At 40.7% G+C, this 20,440-nt stretch overlaps 2 protein-coding genes across 6 annotated transcripts in view; both read left to right on the top strand.

Moving 5' to 3' along the window:
- Window positions 1-20,440, top strand: part of LOC132841176 (calponin homology domain-containing protein DDB_G0272472-like) — a 102,535-nt gene that overhangs the window by 51,650 nt on the left and 30,445 nt on the right. The window contains exons 1-6 of one of the 4 annotated variants that reach the window (XM_060863419.1): window positions 3,709-4,530; window positions 5,102-5,124; window positions 7,287-7,347; window positions 7,792-8,448; window positions 8,704-8,775; window positions 9,190-11,910. The exons of 1 other annotated variant lie outside the window; for it this stretch is intronic. In XM_060863419.1, coding sequence (XP_060719402.1) covers window positions 7,323-7,347; window positions 7,792-8,448; window positions 8,704-8,775; window positions 9,190-10,460 — 2,025 coding nt within the window. In that variant the 5' untranslated portion in view covers window positions 3,709-4,530; window positions 5,102-5,124; window positions 7,287-7,322 and the 3' untranslated portion in view covers window positions 10,461-11,910. Of the gene's footprint in view, window positions 1-3,708; window positions 4,531-4,612; window positions 5,125-7,286; window positions 7,348-7,791; window positions 8,449-8,703; window positions 8,776-9,189; window positions 11,911-20,440 lie in introns of those variants that run through there. 2 more of the 4 variants (XM_060863422.1, XM_060863423.1) reach the window with 2 other exon arrangements.
- Window positions 16,243-19,942, top strand: LOC132841196 (uncharacterized). 2 transcript variants are annotated; one of them, XM_060863462.1, is made up of 3 exons: window positions 16,243-16,569; window positions 17,505-18,916; window positions 19,118-19,942. In XM_060863462.1, the coding sequence occupies exons 2-3, from the start codon at window positions 18,199-18,201 to the stop codon at window positions 19,540-19,542; spliced, it is 1,143 nt and encodes a 380-aa protein (XP_060719445.1). In that variant the 5' UTR covers window positions 16,243-16,569; window positions 17,505-18,198; the 3' UTR covers window positions 19,543-19,942. The 2 variants fall into 2 exon arrangements, with proteins under 2 accessions (XP_060719445.1, XP_060719446.1); XM_060863463.1 differs by lacking the exon at window positions 16,243-16,569 and having other exon boundaries at window positions 17,294-18,916.

Here is a 20,440-nt window from a genome sequence, read left to right as displayed (position 1 = left end):
TTATCTAACATTACATTTCTCTCTGTTGTTTTACATGATACTTCTCACAGCGGTAAGTAAATAACTCGACTTCACACTAATAGTAAAAGCTGATATTTTATAAACTTCTCACATATATTACATTTTAATCCAGGAATCAAATAGAAACATAAAAATATGTAATAGATATAAAAAAGTTTACACACCTCTGTTGAAATTGCATTTTTTTTGTTGTGTAAGAAATGAAAAGATGAAAAATTATATCAGAAACTTTTCCACTTTTATAGTGAAATTGCAACTTATATATTAAAGTTATTTTAGGGTAAAAAAATTAAAATGTACAATAACCCAGTTTTATTAGTTCACACACCCCTAAATTTATACTTATTTGAAGCACCTTTAGATTTTATCACATCATTCAATCTTTATTAAGAGTTATAACAAGAGAGTTGTTATCAGTTTAACTCATCGTGACTCAGCAATATTTTGCCTTTCTTCCTTGTAAAAGCATTCTGACTCTGTCATATTGTCTGGGCATCTCCTGTGCACAGCCCTCTTCAGGTCACCCCACAGATTTTAGATTGGATTTGGATCTGGACTCTGACTGGGCCATTCCTAAACCTTGTGCTTGTTTTAATGAAGTCATTCCTTTGTTGATTTGTGTTTGTGCTTCGGGTCGTTGTCCTGCTGAAAGGTGACATTCCTCTTCATCTTAGGTGTTTTAGCAGAAGCCCTAAAGGTTTTGCACCAAAACTGACTGGTATTTGGAGCTATTCATTATTACCTCCAGTCTGATTAAAGCCCCAGTTCCAGCTGAAGAAAAGCAGCCCTAAAGAATGATGATCAATCAATCAATCAATCAAAAGTTATTTGTATAGCAGTTTCAACACCATAACAATGGACCAAAGTGCTTTACATGGTAAAAATCATTATATAAGTCATTAAAAGTATAATCATAAAAACACACCAAACTAACAATAAAATAAATACATAAAATTCCATACACAATAACTCGGGAAAACATACCAATCATACTGTAAAAGCCTTAGAAAAAAGGAAAGTCTTCAATTGTCCTTTAAAACTACCAAAAGAGGGAGTCGATATCAAAGACAACGGTAGCCCTTTCCATAACACAGAAGCTGCCGCAGAGAAAGCACGATCTCCACTCCTCCTCAACCGTGTTCGCAGAACAGACAACACCATATGCTCATTTGCTTTCAAAGAGCGAGAAGATTTGTATGGGCTCAACATAGATTTTATGTAGTCAGGAGCCTGTTGATGTAAGGCCTTATACACAATGATCAAGACCTTATATATTCTATCCCATATAACACCAGAAGCCAGTGTAAAGAAATTAACACAGGTGTTATGTGATCCCTCTTCTTAGTGCCAGTTAAAAGCACAGCAGCAGCATTTTGAACATACTGAAGGCGAGCTATGAGAGATGCATTCAAACCCAGGTATAAGGCATTACAATAGTCCAACCTCGTAGAAATAAAAGCACGAACAACAGATTCTAAGTCTTTTCTGGAAAGAATAGATTTCAGCTTGGACAACTTCCTTAACTGATGAAAGGATGATTTCACAACAGCATTTACTTGTCGGTCAAAGCAAAGTTCTGTGTCAAAAATGACACCCAGGTTCCTAACATAACCATTTATGCTGGGAGAAAAATCCTCACTCACAAACAGATTTCCTGCAGACTGTTTGTTTCCAAAAACCATAATCTCAAATGCTGCCACCTCCATGCTTCACTGTGGTGATGGAGATCTTCTGGTGATGTGGTTTCTTTGTGCCAGACATATCCTTTGTTATTATGACCAAAAGGTTCAACTTCAGTCTCATCAGACCATAAAACATTATTCCACATCATTTTGGGAGACTGGATATATTTTGTTGATAACTTTAACCAGACTTAGATATTTTTTTTTTGCATAAAACAGACTTCCATCTTGTCACTCTAACCTGTAGTTCAGACATATGTAGAATCTATATTGTGCTTCTTGACAGCCTCCCTGACCAGTTTTCTGATGGGCTTCTGAATAATATTAGAGGGTTTAGAGGGTGTTGATTATTGTCTTTCCAGTGTTCCATGGTATATTCAATGTCTTGAAATTTGTTTGTAACCCTCTCCTAATTGATATTTCTCAACAATGAGATCCTGTACCTGCTTTGTCAGCTCTTTGCAGCCCCATGGCTTTTCTAGTTACTAAAGTGAACAATCCTACAGGAACAGCTGTACTTTATTTGGTGTCCATCAGTCACTTTAATTAACAGCAGGTATCTTCTAGTGAGTATTTAACAAGAGTTTGAACGTGATTGGTTTATTCTGAAACACTGCCACATTAGCAATTAGAAAAGGGTGTACAAACTTATACAACAGGGTTAATGTACATTAAACAGAAGGAGATCACGCATCTTCTCTAATCTACTGCGACATGTCACATGCTGTCGTAACCAGTATATAGACGAGGCAGCAGTAAAGAACATCATTCTGTTATCTGTTCAGGTTTTACATTGATAAATGTCTGTGTTTATAATTAAAGGAAGTGAGAATCTGATATTCTGTATATTCCTTTATCTACTACAATAGCACAGAGATATATTACAAAATATTTCACTATATATTTAAAATACACAGGGGGAAATGTACAAATACTGACATACTGTATATTGGTAAAGACATGCAGAGATCAGAAAATAGGATTTTCCAATAAATCACAAGATATTTCTCTTCCTTAAGGGGAACTAGCGGTATATTAGCACAATGCTACATGATACAGATTTACTGTGTGTGATGACTGATTGTTGTCTAGTTTTCCTCTTTTTTATTAAGACACACATCAGCTGTGTTTTAACCAGAGTAACAGTTACTTTCCACATTTTCACATGGAACAATTCACATTTGTAATCATGCATAAAATCTTCACACTGTTTTATTTACTTTCACAGTTTATGAGCAGTGGTGAGTATAAACCCCTTTTCTGTGCTAGTGATGTCTTGATGCTGCATGAATAATATATTTATTGTTCAGATGAAATAGATTAGACTGTGCTGTGTGTTCAGAGTGCAATAGCACATAGATATCTGAGCATCATGAGCATAGTGTAGTGAACACAACAGACTGTGATCTCTAACAGAACATTCATCATGCTGGTGTCTAGTTTGTCATTTAGTGTTGTACAGACACAGAAATCTGACCTACACACTGATACTGAGAGAGAAAAAGCTGAACGTATAGCAGTGAGAAGCAAAGCAACACACAAAGCTCGGTAATATTGGGCTGCTAGTTTGTTCTGTAGACTGTGTGCTGTGTTTGAATGAGCGCAGTCAGAATGATCAGAGTTACACTGAGACATCGGTGATCAGACTGCTGCAGAATCAGACAGAGTCACAGTGTGAGCTAACCGGATAACGCTAGGAAAAAGACTAGCTCTTGTTGAAAGTGAGAGGTTTTGCTCTTTTACCTTGTGCTCAGAAACTGTGACAGTCACAATGATGAGTAAAGAAACTCCAATATTTTCTACACAATGAATAAACACCATGTATAACGATTAAACATAAACCTCAGTGAAAGTCTGTAGAGATCTGAGACACAGAACAAAAATCCACCAGCATGACCTCAGAGTCTTTATCCAATAGACAGATTGTTTATCAGCTGTTCTGACTGTAAATCATAAGTTTTTCTCATTGTATTTTATCTAACATTACATTTCTCTCTGTTGTTTTACATGATACTTCTCACAGACTCGGTAAGTAAATAACTCGACTTCACACTAATAGTAAAAGCTGATATTTTATAAACTTATCACATATATTACATTTTAATCCAGGAATCAAATAGAAACATAAAGATGATTTTCAGATCATGTTTATGTGAAGGAGTCTGATCAGTAAGTGAGATTCCACTTCCATCAGTCAGCTTCTTTCCCACAATGCACCTGTGTGTAACCTCACTGCAGTGTAATAATGTACAGAGACGTTTACCGTGTCGAGTAAAAGACACAACAAACACACAGCATATAACACACACCACTGACAGACTCCATCAGAATGTCTCTCCTACACTTTATTTTCTCCTGCACTAATAAGGAGCTACACCTCAGTATGGGAGAAGATCTAAATGGACTGATGAGTCATTAATGTTCTCCATATACAATGTTCTATAGTTACATGTGCTGATATCAGAACAATTTAATATTTGTCTTGAAGCAGTTGTATAAATACACATACATTAATAATTTGTTTCTGGCTGCATGATTTTTCCCTCCACAGTTATGTTTCTGTACCTGATGAATCTGTCCAATGTGAGCAGATGATGATGATCACAGTGTAACAGAATGTTATGTAGATTTACTGACTGATGGCTAACTGTTAAACCTTTATGATCTTAGATTTGTTTAGGAAGATAATGAAACTGTTTTATGACCAAAGTAACAGTTCTTTTCTTTATTTTATAATTTATCTTTAAACTCATTCACAACACATTTACACTTTATTATTCACACAAACAGAAACTATCTGGAGCTCCACAGAGGACAGAACAGACAGGTGAGAGTGAATTTAATAATAATTTAATTTTGTATTTACTTGTTTATGTACCACTGAGCATCATGAGCATAGTGTAGTGAACACAACAGACTGTGATCTCTAACAGAACATTCATCATGCTGGTGTCTAGTTTGTCATTTAGTGTTGTACAGACACAGAAATCTGACCTACACACTGATACTGAGAGAGAAAAAGCTGAAGGTTTTTGTTTGAATGTGATTTGATAACAATAACTCTCTATTAAAGTTACTGATCCTGGCTAACATTACTGTAGTGAACAGAACTACAGAGAGATGTGAGTTAGAGAGTCACACTTGATAATGCTGCATGAAAGAGATTCGAACAGAATGGAAGTAAGTCATCTGGGGAATTTGTTTCTTACTGCATTAATACTGAAAGATCCTGAAGAGCAGAAAGAGAAGAGAAACAATACAGTACAGGATCAAAACAGACTTTTTAGGAATGTTTACAGCTAATACTACAGGATAAAATACAGAAATACTGAAAATTACAATGCATTTTTAATAATCTCAACAAACTTATTGTGCTTTTTCCCCACATCCTCCTTTAGTTAAAGACGTCTGTGTTGAACAGGTGAGTAAACTGTTATAAAATATTACATTCATTAATGTCTTACTGATGATAGCAGCATAAAAATTGATAAATTATGTTATAATTAGACCAGTGATCAGTGAGGGGTAAATGAGTTACCATGGCAACCGGCTCCCAGTGATGGTTTATTGTGGATAAAAAGTCACAAAGGATTGTTCTAGAAACACAGTTGTTGAACTGTTTGCTAGCAATCTGCTGTTATTACTGGTGTTGTTATGATGTAATTATTATTTCTAGGAGTGTAAACACTTTGTGGAAACATAAACAAAATGTAAGAAAAATGACCACCTTCATTCCTTTGATGTTTATCTGCAAACTTTGTCTTTAATTCCATTTAAAGTGACACAGAAAAGGTTTAACACGTGTTCAGTTTAACTTGAGGATCGATGCAGACGACCTACAACACTAACAAAATGTTACAGTAAAACTGTTTTCTTAAAATCTTTGTGCTAAAATTAATGGCACCCCCAATGAAAATTGTTGGAGGTGATCAGTCTGGTGGTCTTTTGGGATAAAAACATAAATTTCTCTCAGTTTCTGTGTTTCTTGTGTTCTTTGATCATCGCTGACTGACGATTGTGAAGAAATAAAAGTCAGCTAATGAACATAAAATAACATTAAACACAATCAGTGTCTTTAAAAATAGATGTAAATGTCTGGACCAGTGGATTATGATGCATAAGAACATGACTTCATTGTGATATTGTGTGACGTCACCACAGCAGAAATGAGACCAAACATCTTGATTCTCATGGAGATGATTTTTTTTCTCTCTCCTGTAAGGTCCAGTTTAGTGCAGAGGAATTCAACTAAAATTTAAAGAGGTCCAATAAGAGAAAATTTCTTGAAGCAAAGGTCCGGAAGATCATAATGTTTAACTAGTTAGTGTGATATATATTTAGCCTAGTATATATATAAGTATAGCCTAGCTATATATAAGTAGCCTAGTAGTTGTATCAACATCTGCAAGCAATCAATACCTGACTGTTAAATCAAATAATTTCAGTACAATTCAAAAACCTTTTGACAATATTTTTTGTCACGTAACATAGAACTGAACATATGTATGATTGTAGACATGTATAACGTTCTCTCATTAAATACAGAAAAGTAGGGCTACATTTAAAAATAAGAGAATAGTGTATGTTTAAATAAAGTGCTTTAACTTTCCCTTTTATATCTCAGTGAGAGAACTGAGCTCTAGCTTGGCTTGGGTTAGGGTTAAACCTGGGCTTGAATGGAGTCAGGGCCGCTCTCATACACATGTGGAGGTGCTCATTACTGACCCTGGAACTATATTTAGTTTTGATTATGTTCATTGTAGAGAAAGCTGCCTCGCAGTTGTATGTAGAGCCAAACATGGTCAGGATGTATAGGGCGACTTCCCTCAGACCTGGGAAAGCTGTCTCAGGGACGCTGTCTTCAGATTTGAGTGGATATATTTCTTCAAAACCTTTATGTTTTGTCTCATAATGGCGTTTCACATTGTCACTTTTAATATGAGACACACTGGTGAAGTGGGAAGTGTGAACAGAAATCTGTCTTAATTTCACTCATCTGTTTCTCTCCCTTTCTCCGTCTCACGCGTCTGTTTCTCTCCCTTTCTCCGTCTCACGCATCTGTTTCTCTCCCTTTCTCCGTCTCACTCATCTGTTTCTCTCCCTTTCTCCGTCTCACTCGTCTGTTTCTCTCCCTTTCTCCGTCTCACTCGTCTGTTTCTCTCCTTTTGTTTTCTACATGTATCGCTATCTTTCTTTCATGTGTAACTTTACTCTAATTCTCTCTCATCTGTCTTGCACTGTTGAGTCGCAAAGACTGCAAAAGCTGCGTCGGTTAAAATAGAAGCGTTTCGTAAAGTTTTAAATCATAACCTTTTGTTTTGGCTGTAGGTCCGGGTCCGGATTGGGCAGCTTCTGGGTCCGGACCCGGACCGCGGTCCGCCTGTTAGTGACCTATGGTTTAGTGTTTAATGATTGTGTTCTTCAGCTGGCTGCATTCAAACTCAGTGTGTTATTACACACACACACACACACACACACACAGTTATCTGAACAGAGAAACACTTCATGTTTATTTAACACTTTATTTACATACATTATTGAGTCATGTATAAAACCTTCACACTGTTTTATTCATTTCCTCAGAGAGATAGAACATGGTCAGAAGATGAGAGAAAGAAAATGGAGAAATCTGCTCTACTGACTGGTGAGTATGGAAGGAGGTACAAAAGTAAACACACCTGTTCATCTTTACAGCCTGAAGTGTTCAATAACGAGATCTCCAGTAAGCCTGTAGTCTGAAATTCACAGCTTCTCACATTCTCCATTCAAGATATTATTTACATTATTTACATGTTTTTTTATTATTATAGAGAAAGTTTATTTTACGGACCAGTAAAATCTCAGATATAAACTACAGTTAGGTGTATATAATGTTATAATGAGCAAGAGTTTAAAATACATCATTAATAACCAAAATACAACAGTAAATGTTTCTCCTTATTAAACTCATTACTCACTTCAGTTTTTATCTTAAATAATTATAAATAGTCATTCTGGCTTTAGTCATAATAAGCACTGTTTCTGTAGCTGATCTCTGGTTCTGACCACAATAATCATTCAGCTCACTTTCCTGCCCAATTTTTTACAGAACTGGACGGAGCTTCACAATTACTGAGAAATAAAGACAAGGAAATCTCAGAACTGAAGAATCAACAGAAATCTGAGTTAGCAGAAAAAAACAAACAGCTTGAAGAGAAAGACAGACTTCTAACTGAGAGAGAGACACAGCTAATGGGAAGAGACAAAGAGCTTCAGGAGAAAGACAGACTTCTGACAGAAAATACACAAACACTTCAGAAGAAGGACAAGACACTGGAAGAGAAGGAGAAACAGATCAGTGAAGTAAGAGAAAAATTAAGAAAATCAAGTATGACGTTAGAAAAGAATCAGACACAATTGAAGGACAAAGAAAGACAACTGGAGGGTGTGGTGAAAGAATTGGAAACCAGTACAAATAAACTGGACACACTGGGACAGGAGCTGCAGGACAAAGAGAGACAACTACAGGACACGATGATCGTAGTGGAGCAACAGACATCTGAGTTAGCAGAAAAAAACCAAGAGCTTGAAGAGAAAGACAGACTTCTAACTGAGAGAGAGACACAGCTAATGGGAAGAGACAAAGAGCTTCAGGAGAAAGACAAACTTCTAGAGGAGAAAACAAAGCAGCTGCAGGAACAGACAGATCCAGAATCATCAGCCTCCATCAGGAGAAGAAACAGCAAGGAAGGGTTACATCCAAATAGTGAGTAATATGTCAAATTAAATTATAGAAGTTTCTCAGAATGTCATTGTTTCTAAATATTCAATTAATAAATGAATACATAAATATACTGTAATGATCCTTAATAGTGCAACTCTTCAGTTATTATAAGGAAATGTAATTTAAACAGTGACAGGGGTTAGTTATAGTGTATAAGACATAACTTTATTATATCATCTGTCTAACTCTACCTTCTGAAGAATGTCTCTCATTCTGACTGGTTCTGATGTTTCCTAGTGAGTGAAGAGACTCAGGACTCAGCAGCACCAATCAGGAGAAGACACAGTATGGATGGAAGACGTCCAACAAGTGAGTGATTAATGATTGTTGTATGTTTAATGTGAAACTCAACAGTAGTTTGAGGTAAAAGAGATGAATATAAAGAGAAGCAGCAGACAGATTTAAATTTATAATTTGATTACAGTCAAAACATCAACATTGTAAAGCTGATATAAAACATGGACATAAAAAGTTCTGAAAAAATATCTAATAGGTAAAAATGATAAATGTTAAATATCTCTGGATTCTGAGCAGCGTGACAGAAAATCATTTGATATGGACGACATCAATCTTTCCTCCGTCAATCACAGTGACACTAACATGATGAGGAATTTGAGTATGAGTTATATAAAGGCAGTCGGCCTCCATACTCCATAGAACAGCGTCATCACCACAATGTAGTAAGTGATTTTGTATTAAATGATTCATTCTTGTTCATTTCAGTGGGTGGAGAATCGTCTAGTCCACATCCTCCAGCATCGGTTCCTGTAGCAGAACTGAGGCTGGTGCTGCTGGGGAGGACGGGGTCTGGGAAGAGTGTAACAGGAAACATCATCCTGGGCAGAGAGGAGAGGAACCAGGCTGCTACGTCTACAGCTACATCTACAGCCACCCAGCAGAGTGAGAGCACACAGGGGGAGGTGGCTGGGAGGAAGGTGACTGTGGTGGACACGCCTGACTGGTTCTCCCCTGAACTTCCTGTGGAGAAGCTGAGACAGGACGTGGGACACTGTGTCCGTCTGTCTGCTCCAGGACCCCACGCCTTCCTCCTGGTCATACCTCTAAAGCAGCCTACAGGAGAGGAGAGAGGGATGCTGGAGAAAATGGAGGAGATCTTTGGAGAGAGATGTTGGAGAAACACAATGATCATATTCAGTGTTACTGATGAATGTGAGAAGAAGAACATTGAGGACTTTATCCAATCAGGAGACCAGGAGGTCCAGAGACTTGTAGAGAAATGTGGGAACAGGTTTCACTGTCTCAACATTAATGAGAGTGGAGATGGTTCTCAGGTCTCAGAGCTGTTGGAGAAGATAGAGAAGATGGTGGAAGGAAGCAGAGAGAAATTCTACAGCACTGACATCTACCTGGAGATAGAATCTCTAATTAGAGCAATGGAAGCAACGATTCGAAAGAAAAGAGAAAAGAAAAGAGAGAGAGAGGAGAAGGACATGAAAGAAAAAATAGAGAACGAGGTGCAGGATTCTCTGAGAAAGATAGAGGGAGTGATCGAGGAGCATGATAGAGACATCAAACAACTTAATGTTCGAACAACTGAACTGGAGAGAAAGATGAAAGAAGAGAGGGATGAAGAGAAAAAGAAAGAACTGGAACAGGAACTGCAAAGAGAGGTAGAGCGAAGGACAGAAATCGAAGAAGAGTTGATGAAACTAAAAGAAAAGAGAGAGATGGAGAGGATAGAGATGGAGGAGAGGCACAGACAAAAGATGGAGGAGATCTGGGAAATGTATGAAGGAGATGTCATGACAGAGGCAGAGAGAAAGCTCATGAAGATCATCCTGCCTGAACTCCAGACTAACTTTATAGTCTCAAAAACAAAGATGCAGGAAGATTTCAGCAGACAGATGGAGGAGAAGAACAGAGAGATGGAGAATCTTCAACAGAAACTTTTTGAGGTCACAGAACATTTCAGTATGCTGAAAGAAGCTTACATTACAACTGTGCTGGAAGTAACAGACCCAGAACAGGAATAAATTTAGTGAATAAGATGAAGAATGTGATTCCTAACAGACTGAGAGAGTCGAGGAGGACATTAACACTTTACTTGAAAGCTGAAGGTACATTTTAAGGGTTTGATGATACACTGATTTGACACCTTCAGGACAAAACCTGTGGAAAATATATTTCATTGTTAATGCACATTGTTTTATTCACCTTTAAACAACACTATTAACCATTTTATACCACACTGCTGCTCAATGAGGTTCATATTTGTAACATTAAATTGAAGGAGTTGATGGTTTGTGAAAGATCAGAGCTCACTACAGTTCACTGTATAATCAGTGTAACAAATACAGTGCATCCTTTTAAACCTCATGAAGATCATCCTGCCTGAACTCCAGAGAAACATGTTCTCCTGAAAGACAAAGAGTTCAGCAGACAGATAGAGGAGAAGAACAGAGAAACGTTCAGAGCTCAGAGAACATCTCAGACTGAGTGAAGAAGTCTACAGGACAACAGTGATGAGTAACATATGAGATCCAGCAGCAGGTTTAAGACGAGTTTACGCTGCATTTATGAGTTTGAGCTCGATTTTGCTGCTGCAGTAAAAAATCACACATCGAGACAGAATCCTTTTATTGTGACCTGAGATCAGCGGTCTTATATTTTATAATGTGACAATCAACCAGAGGACGATTTTGTGCAATTGTAAACAAAGACAGTCTTAATAAAGGTCTGGCATTGTGAGACATTTTCTCTTGACATGTCAGAGTGTGTGTGCTGCTATGATGTTCATCTAAAACTCACCAACAGGAGGAGGGTTTCAGATTATACCACATGTGACATGTAAACTGGTACTGAAATAGCAGAACTCCAGTTCAGACGCTTTCTCTGTGATGTGACTGCTTTATTTTCTATTTATCAGCATCAGAGAAAAGAGAGAGACTGATGAAGGAATCACATCTATAGCTGTTATTATTCCTGTTATAACTGATAACTCAGACGTTCCACAGTATTTACATGTTAAACTAAATGGGAAAAGTAACGTGTCATTCTTTAATGAATAAACACTAAGAATGTTTGTAGTCAGTAAATAATCTATTTCCAGGTGGGAACAGTAACGTAATCATTAATCATTTTCCTCTAACTGAACACCTCCAAGTGTTTTATTCTGTAATGGTGTTAGTTAGGGGAGTCTATAATGATAGAAACACAGGAACTGAAACCATGTAGTGACACTTTTCCTGTGTTTAATAATGTTTTAGTGTCACTGTTACTTCACTAAGCTCTTTTCTCCTGGTGTCTGATTCTGCTTCTTAATTCATACCTCATTTCTGTAACAGAAACACAAACAGCTGAATGAGTGACACATTTCTACATTATCTGGGTGTGCAATAAAATTGAATGTGTATTTACTGAAAGGTTTATGGAATGTTTTGCATGTAGAAATGTACAATAACTATAATAAAGAGGTCAACAACAGGATCTTGTGTTTTTTATCTTCACCAGTTGTATGTGTCTAATTAATTCAGGTACGTTCAGATAAACACTGTGACTTTAAAGAGCAAGAATATTCTTAACAGGAACCTACAATCAATTAGGATTAAATCCTGACAGAGTGACTGAGGAAAGATGTGAGTGTAAAATGTTAATGTGGGTCTTTATGTGTTCCACTTCAACTCAGAGACACAGCAGCTCCGACTCTGCCGATTCCAGCTGAACATTTCCACTGGAATCCCAAACAGACCTGCAGCAGTGATGTACAGGGGATCAGGACTAACTGCACTAACACACACCAACACTGCATTAACACATAACAATGCATTAACACTGCACTAACACACACCAACACTGCACTAACACACACCGACACACACTAACACACATTAACACTGCACTAACACACACCAACACACAGTAACACATTAACACTGCACTAACACACAACACCACATTAACACTACTAACACACAGTAACACACACATAGAAAGTGGTAATCAGGGAAGAATCAATATTACACAAAAACACTCAGTATTATTATAAGAAGATTAAAATCTCTAACATAAGCTGTGTTTTCTGTACAACATTTTATTACACTCTTAGAAAGGATGTGTTAAAACAGACACAAACCGTGTTAAATTCTGACACATCCATGGGTGAGTTCCAGGACAAAGCGTATTGTGTTATTTTTGACACATTTACAGTGTTAATGAGTTTAACACAGTAAATGTGTCTGGAAGGTTAACACAAAGATGTGTAAACGTGTAATATTAACACATTATTATGTGCTGTCTTTGTCTGTACACATTATGTTAAGAACACACCAAAATTCTATCCATCCATCCATCCATCTTCTACCGCTTATCCGGGGCCGGGTCGCGGGGGCAGCAGTCTGAGCAGGGACACCCAGACTTCCCTCTCCCCAGACACTTCCTCCAGCTCCTCCGGGGGAATACCGAGGCGTTCCCAGGCCAGCCGAGAGACATAGTCCCTCCAGCGTGTCCTAGGTCTTCCCCGGGGCCTCCTCCCGGTTGGACATGCCCGGAACACCTCCCCAGGGAGGCGTCCAGGAGGCATCCGGAACAGATGCCCGAGCCACCTCAGCTGACTCCTCTCGATGTGGAGGAGCAGCGGCTCTACTCTGAGCTCCTCCCGAGTGACTGAGCTCCTCACCCTATCTCTAAGGGAGCGCCCAGCCACCCTGCGGCGGAAACTCATTTCGGCCGCCTGTATCCGGGATCTTGTCCTTTCGGTCATGACCCAAAGCTCATGACCATAGGTAAGGGTAGGAACGTAGATCGACTGGTAAATAGAGAGCTTCGCCTTGCGGCTCAGCTCTTTCTTCACCACAACAGACCGGTATATCGACCGCATCACTGCAGAAGATACACCGATCCGCCTGTCGATCTCCCGCTCCATCCTTCCCTCACTCGTGAACAAGACCCCAAGATACTTAAACTCCTCCACTTGAGGCAGGAGCTTTCCACCAACCCGAAGGGGACAAGCCACCCTTTTCCGGCTGAGAACCATGGCCTCGGACTTGGAGGTGCTGATTCTCATCCCTGCCGCTTCACACTCGGCTGCAAACCGTCCCAGTGCACGCTGAAGGTCCTGATTTGAAGAAGCCAACAGGACAACATCATCTGCAAAAAGCAGAGACGAAATCCCGTGGTCCCCAAACCGGACTCCCTCCGGCCCCTGACTGCGCCTAGAAATCCTGTCCATATAAATAATGAACAGGACCGGTGACAAAGGGCAGCCCTGCCGGAGTCCAACATGCACCGGGAACAAGTCTGACTTACTGCCGGCAATGCGAACCAAACTCCTGCTCTGGTCATATAGGGACCGAACAGCCCTTAGCTGAGGGCCCCGGACCCCATACTCCCAGAGCACCCCCCACAGATCACCACGAGGGACACAGTCGAATGCCTTCTCCAGATCCACAAAGCACATGTGGACTGGTTGGGCAAACTCCCATGAACCCTCCAGCAACCTGGTGAGGGTATAGAGATGGTCCAGTGTTCCACGACCGGGACGAAACCCACATTGTTCCTCCTGAATCCGAGGTTCGACTATCGGCCGAATTCTCCTCTCCAGTTCCCTGGCATAGACTTTTCCGGGGAGGCTGAGGAGTGTGATCCCCCTGTAGTTGGAACACACCCTCCGGTCCCCCTTCTTAAACAGAGGGACCACCACCCCAGTCTGCCAGTCCAGAGGCACTGTCCCCAGCCGCCACGCGATGTTGCAGAGGCGTGTCAACCAAGACAGCCCCACAACATCCAGAGACTTGAGGTACTCAGGGCGGATCTCATCCACCCCCGGTGCCTTGCCACTGAGGAGCTTCTCAACCGCCTCAGTGACCTCAGCTTGGGGGATCGATGAGTCCTCAACTGAGCCCTCTGCCTCTGCTTCCTCAGTGGAAGACATGTCGGTGGGGTTGAGGAGATCCTCGAAGTACTCCTTCCACCGTCCGAGAATGTCCCCAGTGGAAGTCAGCAGATTCCCACTCTCACTGTAAACAGTGTGAGCAGGGCACTGCTTCCCCTTCCTGAGGCGCCGGACGGTTTGCCAGAATTTCTTCGAGGCCAACCTATAGTCCTTCTCCATGGCCTCACCGAACTCTTCCCAGACCTGAGTTTTTGCCTCTGCAACCACCCGGGCTGAAGCTCGCTTGGCCCTCCAGTACCTATCAGCTGCCTCCGGAGTCCCCCGAGCCAACCAGGCTCGATAGGACTCCTTCTTCAGCTTGACGGCATCCCTTACTTCCGGTGTCCACCACCGGGTTCGGGGATTGCCGCCACGACAGGCACCAGAGACCTTACGGCCACAGCTCCGCGCGGCCGCGTCGACAATGGAGGTGGAGAACATGGTCCACTCAGACTCAATGTCTCCAACCTCCCTCGGGATCTGGTTGAAGCTCCGCCGGAGGTGGGAGTTGAAGATCTCTCTGACCGGAGACTCTGCCAAACGTTCCCAGCGGACCCTCACAGTACGTTTGGGTCTGCCAAGTCTGTCCAACTTCCTCCCCGGCCATCGGATCCAACTCACCACCAGGTGGTGATCAGTTGACAGCTCCGCCCCTCTCTTTACCCGAGTGTCCAAGACATACGGCCGGAGGTCAGATGAAACAACCACAAAGTCGATCATCGACCTCCGACCTAGGGTGTCCTGATGCCATGTGTACTGATGGACACCCTTATGCTTGAACATGGTGTTCATTATGGACAAACTGTGACTAGCACAGAAGTCCAATAACAGAACACCACTCGGGTTCAGGTCGGGGGGGCCGTTCCTCCCAATCACGCCCCTCCAGGTGTCACTGTCGCTGCCCACGTGAGCGTTGAAGTCCCCCAGTAGAATGACGGAGTCCCCGGTCGGAGCACTTTCCAGCACCCCTCCCAGAGACTCCAAGAAGGTCGGGTACTCTACACTGCCATTTGGCCCGTAAGCACAAATAACAGTGAGAGACCTCTCCCCGACCCGAAGGCGTAGGGAAACGACCCTCTCGTTCACCGGGGTGAACTCCAACACATGGCTGCTGAGCTGGGGGGCTATGAGCAAGCCCACACCAGCCCGCCGCCTCTCACCGCGGGCAACTCCAGAGTAGTAGAGAGCCCAGCCTCTCTCAAGGAGTTGGGTTCCAGAGCCCAAGCCGTGCGTGGAGGTGAGCCCAACTATATCTAGTCGGTATCTCTCGACCTCCCGCACCAGCTCAGGCTCCTTCCCCCCCAGCGAGGTGACATTCCATGTCCCTAGAGCCAGATTCCGTGTCCGGGGATTGGGTCGCCGAGGCTCCCGCCTTCGACTGCCACCCAATCCACATTGCACCAGCCCCTTACGGTTTCTCCTGCAGGTGGTGGGCCCACAGGAGATCGGCCCCACGTCACTCTTTCGGGCTGTGCCCGGCCGGGCCCCATGGGGTAAGACCCGGCCACCAGGCGCTCGCATGCGAGCCCCAACCCCGGGCCTGGCTCCAGGGTGGGGCCCCGGTTGCGCCATACCGGGCGACGTCACGGACCTTGTTTTATTGTTCTTCATAAAGGGCTCTTGAACCGCTCTTTGTCTGGCCTGTCACCCAGGACCTGTTTGCCTTGGGAGACCCTACCAGGGGCAAAAAAGCCCCAGACAACATAGTAGAGTTGGGGTACTCGAACTCGGACTCGGACTCGAGTCCGGACTCGAGTCCAATTTTGAATGAACTCGGACTTGTCACGCACTCGGGTGAATTTGTACTCGGACTTGACACGGACTTGAACATTTTGGACTCGGAAAATATTCCGAGTACAGTCGAGTCGCGTCATGTGTAACAATAAAACCAGCATAAAATTGAGATGAGAAATTAATTAATGTTCCCGTTTGTCATTTTACTGCCACCACACCGGCAGGCAGCAGTAGCATCATCTTATGCTTGCAGACGAAACACACACATCACTCACTGGATATCAATCTGTGGCTAGGACGATGTCTTCAAAGTCAGCAATAATTTGTTTTGCTTACGAAAATCATAAAGAATTTATTTGCAAGACATCCGGTAAAAAGAAGCACTCTGCGGATTGCAAATTTTGCAAAACAACTCTTACTGATGTTTCTGGCACGACTTCAAATTTCTACCGACATGTTCAGAGAAAACATAAAGAAAGGTAAGTTTCTTATTATAACTTTTATACCAGTTTAAATCCAAATAACATTGTTAGGGCTGGGCGATATGACGCTAAATATATATTGGGTCTGTGTGTGTGCGCGGGCGCGCCAATTTAAATCATGCAGACCGCCATGAGGCCGCCTCAATGTGCGTCATCAGTGATGAATTATCTAATGGTTTTACACTTGCACGGTCAAAAAAATTCACACACATCATGTCAAAATGTAAGTTTGGCCGAGTATTCATGTAAACAGTCGGTTATGTACATTGTTAAGATGTCTTAAGTGAATGTAAACAAACAGTTGGGAAAAATAGTCATATCAGTCAAATAAATCTGTTGCCGTAATGTTAACAAAATCACTCACTCTACTGATAACTAACTTTATTAAATGTAATGAGAATCAATGTGCATGTCATACAGTGAAGTCTGTTTTATTTTACATTTAATTGCTTTATTTAATTCCAGTAGTATTTATTCTTACTTGAATACTACTTGGACCTACTTGAGAAAGCAATTATCGTGAAGTAAGATTTTAGTATCGCCCACCCCTAAACATTAGCATTTGGTGATTCCAGTCTTTAATTTTACAAAATGTTAAATGTAATTCTTAATGTGGGAAATAATATAAACCCCGCTGATTGAGATTTGTTTTTTACATTTTAGTAAGGAAATTAACATATCACCACAGAAATGCAGGGACTGTAAATATAGTCTTTTTAAATATAAAATGATTTGCTCTTAATGTAATGTAATTATTTTCTATCAATTACTTAATGTGATCTGAATTGCAATAACTAGTAAAATAGCTTAAACAAAACTTTGCAAAAAAAAATGTTTGAGGCACATTAGACAAATACCCTTGTTTTGCATGTACTGTACCTTCTGTTTTTGAATTAGCAAGTGTTGTTAAAATGTTCTCCTTTTTTTCCCAGAATAAGAGAGTACCAAAGACAGCAGCAGCAACCAACAGACCAACAGCCCAGCATTGCAGGATTTGCAAGACCAGAATTGACCAAACAAGCAGTGCAACTTTATGATGCAAGTTCTCCAAGACAACAAGAAATTCATAATGCCATCATTAAGGATCTCCTCATTGGCTGCACTTTACCTCTGTCAATTGTTGAAAATCAGCATTTCAGGCATTTCTTGAAAGTAATGGACAACAAATACACTCCCATTGCAAGAAAAACAATCACTGAAAAACACATTCCTTTGTTGGTTGATCAGGTGAAAGATTCAATTAAAAGGAAGCTCCAGACCCAATCATCTGTGTCCATAACTGCTGACATATGGTCTGATCGAACCATGCGGTCCTTCTTCGGTGTTACTGCCCATGGATTAAACCAAGATGGAAATCAGCTGGAGTCCTTTCTTTTAGACTGTAGGCGGTTTTGTGGCAGACACAGTGGAGACAACATAGCCATGGCATTTGACGAGATCATTGATGAATATAACATAGCAAGTAAAGTCAGGTACATTATTACTGATAATGCAGTCAATATGAAGTGTGCATTCAAAGTCAAGCTACCACAGGAAGAGCAGCACAGTGATGGCAGTGATGCAGAATAGGAAAACTTAGATGATGAGAGTCTTTGGGAGGATGTGACCTGGGAAGACGAGACTATCATGGTGAGAACAAGACAAAGGCTGTCATGTTTTGCACATTCTCTGCAATTAGTTGTACATGATGGAATGAAAGAAGCCAAGGCCTTTTCTTCAGCACTTACCAAAATGTCAAAATTAACCTCATTACTTCACACAAGTACTACATTTAAAGAACGATTTGAGGCTAAATTTGGGACAGATAGATCAATTCCTGCAGCTACATCCACACGCTGGAACAGTACATTCAAGCAGCTACAGGCCCTTACAGCACTTGACCATAGGGATCTCACACAAATTTGCAGTTCAGACTTTCAACATGTTCTTTTTTCAGTTCGTGAATGGAATCAACTGAAGAATTTAGGTTCTGTTCTCTTTCCTTTTGCGGAAGCAACAGACCTTACAGAGGGTGAGAAAATGGTCACTATTAGTATGGTGGTCCCCACTGTACTTGATTTAAACACTCATCTGCTCCAAATATCAGAGTCACAAAGTCATTGCCGGCCTCTAGCCACATCCCTTCGGCAATCACTTTTAAAGAGATTCTCTGGGATCTTTGTGAGAACCAAAATGGTTGAGCAAAATGGGAAAGAGGACCAGTTCAACCATAATGTCTATTTCTTGGCAACAATGCTTGATCCTCAGTTTGGCCTGAACTGGGTTGATCTAGATGTAACCAACAATGAGAGATCACCAGATTCGGTGAAGAAATTCAGAGAGGATCTGAAAAGAACACTTATAGGTAATTCATTTTATTTGCTTTAATAACCTAAAAATGATTTGTCTGCAATTTATTGTGAAGCAAACTTCTTATTTGTCTACTATATACTCTGTATATTGCAGAGCATAAAAATATGCAGTAGGCATACAATAATGGTCCTTAGGTCCCTAAATCCAAATGCATTTTAACGTGTGTTATTTGTGCATGTTTCATATTTTTCAGATTCTTTGACTGCAGAAGTTGAGGCCACAGCAGATGGAGACATGCTGCATTCTGGAGGTGATGTTGATGAAACCTCAGATTCTCCTCCTGGCAAATGCCCACGACTTCTAGCTCGCTATCGAGCTCACAAGCACCTGAGTCACTCAGCTAAGGATGCATGCATTTCAGCTCAGATACACAAGTACTTTGATGCCATTCAAAACACAGACACAAATACAGCACTTGAATTTTGGTCGACAAACAGGGAGAAATTCCCACAGCTTTACTCTCTGGTTGTAAAAGTGCTGTCTATTCCAGCATCCTCTGCACCAGTAGAGCGTGTCTTTAGCAAAGGTGGCCTCATCGTGAGACCACATCGTGCACGCTTAACTCATAAAATGGTCACAGCGCTTGTATTTTTGAAAAGCAATATGGCCCTGGTTTAGTGCTTGACTGTGCACTATAGTACTGTACATTTCATGTTCAGTGTTCATTACAACTCATGTTACAAGACCAGAGAGCTGTGTTCAGAAAGGAGTTTGTTGTTGATTAAGCACCGTAATAAAGCTTTAAGTTTGTTGTTATGACTAGCTGATAGATTTAAACTCTAGTCTGAGTATTTCCTCAGCCTATTTAAATGTGGGGGAGAGGCATTAAATAATTGAAATGTCAGCTTTAACTGGAGGATAATATATTGTGATACAATAATAAAACGGGTTCATTTGTATTTTCATGCACTTGTAATACAATAAAAGTTCTACATATAACCTTCTTTTCTTTGAAACCTTTTTTGATAGGAAACTAGTTCTGTTGACATAAAATAAAAATGTTCAATGGCAATGACAAGATGTAATAGTGGTATTTTTTATTACATTTTTATATTGCCATTGATTTAATGGGTTGTAAGGTTAAAATATTAATAGAATATAAAAATTTACAATACCAATTTATAATCTTTTTTTTTAATTTAATTACTTTCTGGACTCGGGCGGACTCGACTCGGACTCGGCCTTTAAGAACTCGGACTTGAGTCCAACTCGGGCCCTTTTGGACTCGGTCTCGGACTTGGACTTGATGTTTAAGGACTTGGTCTTGACTCGTACTCGACAAAGGTGGACTCGGACCCAACTCTACAACATAGCTCCTAGGATCATTCAGGCACGCAAACCCCTCCACCACAATAAGGTGGCGGTTCAAGGAGGGGACCAAAATTCTATGACAAAATAAAATCTGACTTTTGGACACATTTATTAACATCAATTCTTAACAATACATTTTTTAACAAGTCAATGTAATAACACAATATAAATATAACAAGATCATTTAAAGCAGTATAAAATATGT

This window comes from Tachysurus vachellii, chromosome 26 (genome assembly GCF_030014155.1).
Source record: "Tachysurus vachellii isolate PV-2020 chromosome 26, HZAU_Pvac_v1, whole genome shotgun sequence".
Taxonomy (NCBI): domain Eukaryota; kingdom Metazoa; phylum Chordata; class Actinopteri; order Siluriformes; family Bagridae; genus Tachysurus; species Tachysurus vachellii.
The sequence above is the reverse complement of the archived record's forward strand: the minus strand, read 5'-3'. Positions and strand labels throughout refer to the sequence as shown.

Excerpts from the sequence above, each read along its gene's own strand:
- LOC132841196 (XM_060863462.1), top strand. The coding sequence starts at position 18,199 with ATGGTGAGAACAAGACAAAGGCTGTCATGTTTTGCACATTCTCTGCAA. Across the intron at positions 18,917-19,117 it reads TCTGAAAAGAACACTTATAG|ATTCTTTGACTGCAGAAGTT; the intron begins GTAATTCATTTT and ends CATATTTTTCAG.